This window comes from Hirundo rustica, chromosome 12, assembly GCF_015227805.2.
Source record: "Hirundo rustica isolate bHirRus1 chromosome 12, bHirRus1.pri.v3, whole genome shotgun sequence".
Taxonomy (NCBI): Eukaryota; Metazoa; Chordata; class Aves; order Passeriformes; family Hirundinidae; genus Hirundo; species Hirundo rustica.
Window position 1 is genome coordinate 4,640,907 of NC_053461.1, and position 4,932 is coordinate 4,645,838.

Here is a 4,932-nt window from a genome sequence, read left to right on the forward strand (position 1 = left end):
AGCCAGGCCCTATTTGCTCCATCTACTTCCATGAAAGAGGAGGGCTGGTGGGTCTTGCCAGTCACACTGGGATGGGACTTGTGACTGTGCCCAACACTTTGGGTGTTGGGGGTGTGTTGGGTGAGGCACAAGTGGGAATGTTCGTCGGGGCAGAAAACCTGGGACAGAGCTATTTTTAATCTAATAACTGATTTTACCCTCCTAGATGGGATTCCATCTGTGCTTGGTGGGTTGGCTGGACAATGGCACAGCTGGATACCCCACAGCCTACCCCAACCCCAGCTGTGGGTCCAGCCACGTGGGCATTGTGGACTACGGCTCCCGAAGCAACCTGAGCGAGACCTGGGATGCATTCTGCTACCAGGAGAAGGGTGAGTGGTGCCAGCACTTTTCCTGGGGACTGTCCTGTTGGACACAAGAGCTGTGTCAGGGCAGCAGGCAGGGAACTGCCCTGGAGCATGAGGGCAGGCGGGCACACCCCTTCTCCCCATACCCATGACCAGAGGGAACATGATGAGGGGTATCCAGAAATCAAAAAGTGGTCGATGCAGCCAGCACTGGTGAATCCAGTCACACCCTGGTGTTGCTTTGCAGATGTGACCTGCACCTGCCGTGATGGGTTTGTGGGAGATGGGTACTGGTGCAGTGGGAAGCTGCCCGACGTGCTCGCAGACCAGGACCGCTTCTCCACCTTCTACTCCGTAAGCGCCGCTCTCCTGGTTCTGCAGGAGCAGCAAGGCAGAGGGAGGGATCAGCTGGAACAGGGAGGAGCTGGGGTTTGGTCTGTGTGCAAGGTAGAGGCTACAGACACAGAGGCGTTTCTCTCCAGAGCTGGGGGGTTCCTGGGCTGGGGAGCTGTGCTGCCAGCAATGTGCCAGCTGATGGGGAAGATCTCCCATCTCTTCCAGATGTTGCTCAATTTTGCCAATGACACAGAAGAAGGACTGGATTTTTTCATGTATTTGTCTGATGCCTCTGCTCCCAAAACTCTCTTTGCTCCTCTGAATTCTGGTTTTGCAGACAATGAGGTAAGCAGGCAGGGATGAACTCTCAGAGTCCCAAAGGAGTGGAGGTGTCACCAAAGCTGGCATGATGGTGTGAAATAGTCCGGGGAAGGAGGAGGAATGTGGGTCAGAGAGGACGAGTGGATTGGAGGTCTCCAGTCCAGACATTCCCTCAGAAGAGCCATTTAGGTTGGGATGCTCAGAGCCTTGTCCAGCTGAGCTTTGACAATGCTAAGGGTGGCAAATCCCCTGTGCTCTGCACAGTCATTCTGTGCCGTGTTATCTGTGAATGGAGCTGTCTGTGGCCATGGAAAGAGTCTGGGTTTGGCTGGGGGTGCTGCACAGCAATAGGAAAGGGAGGGACCAGCTCATCCATTTCTCACCCCTGTGCACTGGTGCTTCTTCAGACACTGACAGGAGAAGAACTGAAGCTCCACGTGTCATCCAGTAATGTCATCCTCTTCAGCTTCAACCTCACAACGGGCACCATCATCCCGTCCCAGTCAGGATACGACCTCCACGTATCAGACCTCCCAGCGAGCAACAGCACAGAGCACTCAGTAGGTTTAGCCTTGGCAGAGGGGAAAAAAAGCCACAAGTTTTCACCATATCTCTTTTGAGATAGGGAATGATGGGGAGCCTTTCTGGGCAGGTGACATCATCTGTGTCGTGTGCTGTAGGACGCTAAGGGGATCAATGACACGATGATTGTGGAGTGGGACATCGTAGCTTTCAATGGCATTATTCACGTGATAGCAGAGCCACTGAGGATTCCACCGCCCGTTGTTCACTTCGGCCAGGTGGGTCTGGGGCATGGACAGGGCTGGCCTCAGGGCATGATGTCCTGGCCTTGTTCTCTGCTCTCTGGCACGGCTCATACTGGGAGGGCTGCCCACGGTCCCACCGAGGAGCAGCAGCAGGGGCCGTGCCCTCGCTGTCCGGGGCAGCGCCGTGACGGGGCCGCTGTTTTCGGGCGCAGGTGAACGGTGCGGCGCAGGGCTCGGGCTCCGTGGCCACGGGCACGTTGTCAGCGCTGTGCTTCGCGCTGGCACTGGCTGCGGGCGCCGGCGCCGCCTACTACTACGTGAGGAGGCGGCGGCAGCAGGGGCAGTTCGGGTACTATCAGGTACGGGCGAGCTGGGGAGCGGGACGGGGGATGGAGCCGGGGGGTCGGGCGGATCGGCCGGGGCCTGTGCGGGCTGCGGGATCCCGGTGCGGGGTCCGGGCGGCTGCGCGTGCGGTGCCGGCACGCCAGGGGGAGCCCGTGGGCGACAACGGGCAGGGGGTGGGCGGGGCGCGCCCGTGCCCGGGTCACCGCCCCGGAGCCGCGGCCCCGCCCACCCGCCGCTGCCGCTGCAGGCCGATCTCCGCGGGGACGAGGAGCACGAGGAGCACGAGGAGGAGCGGCCCCGGCCGGAGCGCGCGGGCCCGCGCGCCGCCAGGCCCCGCCCGCAGCGCCCGCTCGTGGCCATCCCCAACCCGCTGTACGGCGGCCACGCCCCCGACTACGAGCTGCTGCACGTGAGCCGCGCCACGCCCCGCCCCCATCCTTCTGCCCGCCCCCATCCTTCTGCCCCGCCCCTTCTCCCTCCGCCCCGCCCCTTCTCCCTCCGCCCCGCCCCTTCTCCCTCCGCCCCGCCCCGCGCTGACGCCGCGCTCTCTCCCCAGGACCCGCCCCTGGCGGATGCCGGCACCGACCCCCGCGGGTTCCCGCAGTGACCCCGCCCGGACCGCACCGCGCCGCCGGGAAATAAACAGCTCAGCGCCACCGGCTGTGCCCGCGCCTGCCTCGCCGCCCCGTCCCGCCGGTAGCGGCCGCCCCCGGCAGGTGGGAGCTCCAGCTCCTTCCCGCCCCTCCCCAGCGCCTGTCACGGCCCGCACGAGGTGGTGCTTGCCCAAACCTCCAGCACCCAGGGCCCAGTTGGGCCGCTCCCGGGGCCGTACGGCTCTTCACGTGCAGCCACCCCGGGGCCCGCCGGGCCTCGCTCCTGTGCCCTCACACTGCCCCACGGCCAGGTACGAGTCATGTCCGTCACCACCCCCAGCTCCCTTTCCGGGTCCCGCTGCCTGCACCACCGCTGTCGGGACAGCGACTGCTCCGTGCTGACCGCCTCAGCCCCGCTCTGCCCCGTGCCCACCCCGCCGTTAGCTGTGCCTCCAGGGCAGAGCTCCAGAGGAGCCCCGCTGAGCGCAGTGAGCGGTTAGTCAGTTAGTTACACATGCTGCAGACGTTTATTGAGCTACACACTACACACAGCACGAAGACAAGTGCCACATGCACCTGCTACAGGAGTTTGATTAGAGCAGCCACAGTAACAGATTGTCTAAGCCACTGAGTTGAGCACAAGGCATCTTGAAAGTGTGCGAGAGGCTGGCACATGGCACAGAGACAAGGCAGTGACGCACAAGTGACAGACTGACAGGCCAGCCTGGCACAACACAGGGGAGGAACATGCAGAAGATTGTGTGTGTGTGTGTGTGTGTATATGTGTGACTCACTGAGGGTTGCTGACACATGCAGTGCCTTTCTTTAAGTCACACGTCCTGGCACAGGGTCCTCCACAGCGCCCTGGTTCCTCTTCCTCAGCTGCCCCCACGCTGACAGCCCCAGCCCTTACAGCCATCACCACGGCCCAGTGCTCACAAGCCCCCACTCCCTCCAAAGCCACAGCTCTCACCCCAGCTGCACTCATTCACCTCCGCCTGCTCACTGCCAGGCTCTCCTTCTCTGTTCCCTCTCTCCTCCCTGTCACCTCGACACCGACTGCCCCTGAGCAAGCTGGCACTGTCACTCTTGTTGCCATCTGCAAATGGTGTGGCAGTGGGGGGAGGAGGAGGACCAAAGCAGTCACTATCACCACCCCTTCATCCTACAGCCATCACTTCCACACACCAGCCAGCTTTCTGAGGGCATGAGCCCGTCTCTTAGGGTCAGCCAGTACCAGAATGGCACAAACTCCCAACATCCCCTCTCCATCTCACCTGCCCTCTCCCCAGCACCCTGCATGGCCCTGGGGCAGTCTGAAGCCTCGACAGGACCAGCAAGGCCCTGAGCCAGGTGCAGAGCCCACTTTCTGCACCTCCCAGCCTAAATCAGCTCTCACCTCTTCCTGAGCCTCCTGCCTGTCACCCTTGTCCCATCCTATAGACTCTGGCATCACTCGTAGCATCTCTTTGCTCTTCCTTCTGTTGAGGAGGCACCACAGCACTTCACACTCACCCCTCCCCAAACATCCTCACCTGCACCTCCAGCCACCTCAGGGCACATCTCAGGGAACAAGGATGGAAGGTCACCCCCTCTGCTGCCAACCCTGCCCCTTCCCTGAAGGGCTGAACACATCCCTCTGCAGCTCGCAACATCAATTGTATTGATGTCACATGGCACCAAACCCAAAAATACCAACAGTGCACAGCCGTAAGCTTTCTCAAAACCCAGCCGTGTCCCCAAACAGTACCTTCGAGACCCTGTGGCCTACTCCCACACCCAAGGCTTGCACATCCTGCCCAGTGACCTACCAGAGCCCTCAGCTGGACAGCCCAGTCTGGTGGGGAGCGGGATGGGGCTGAGGGCTGCTGGACAGGTAACACTGCTGCTGCTTTGTCATGGGATGCACTCACTGCTGGGCTGGCAGCCCTGACCCTCCCTGTCCATCTGCACACTCACTCGTGCTGCAGTCCCAGGCTATGGGGGCAGCTGTAGACCTGGCATCTTCCTCTGTGACATCCTCCACGCACTGGGGATGTGGAGCTCTGTGCCTGAGCCCCTTGGGCCGTGTTCCATCCACCAGCATTGGCCCCTCCATCTCACCTCCTCCTAGAGAGGACTCCCTGCACAAGCGCCCATCCTCTGCCCAGCCTGCAATGCCCTCCAGGGAAAGGGATGGAGCCAGTGAAAGGAGACAATAAACACACCATCTACACACATACG

At 61.5% G+C, this 4,932-nt stretch overlaps 1 protein-coding gene across 1 annotated transcript in view; it reads left to right on the forward strand.

Moving 5' to 3' along the window:
- Positions 1–2,770, forward strand: part of STAB1 (stabilin 1) — a 54,902-nt gene extending 52,132 nt beyond the window's left edge. Inside the window, exons 63-70 of the mRNA XM_040076523.2 lie at positions 206–371; positions 595–701; positions 909–1,028; positions 1,412–1,564; positions 1,685–1,804; positions 1,984–2,130; positions 2,364–2,525; positions 2,673–2,770. Of these exons, the coding sequence (XP_039932457.1) occupies positions 206–371; positions 595–701; positions 909–1,028; positions 1,412–1,564; positions 1,685–1,804; positions 1,984–2,130; positions 2,364–2,525; positions 2,673–2,723 (1,026 nt within the window). The 3' untranslated portion in view covers positions 2,724–2,770. The remainder of the gene's footprint in view (positions 1–205; positions 372–594; positions 702–908; positions 1,029–1,411; positions 1,565–1,684; positions 1,805–1,983; positions 2,131–2,363; positions 2,526–2,672) is intronic.
- The last annotated feature ends 2,162 nt before the right edge of the window (positions 2,771–4,932 follow it).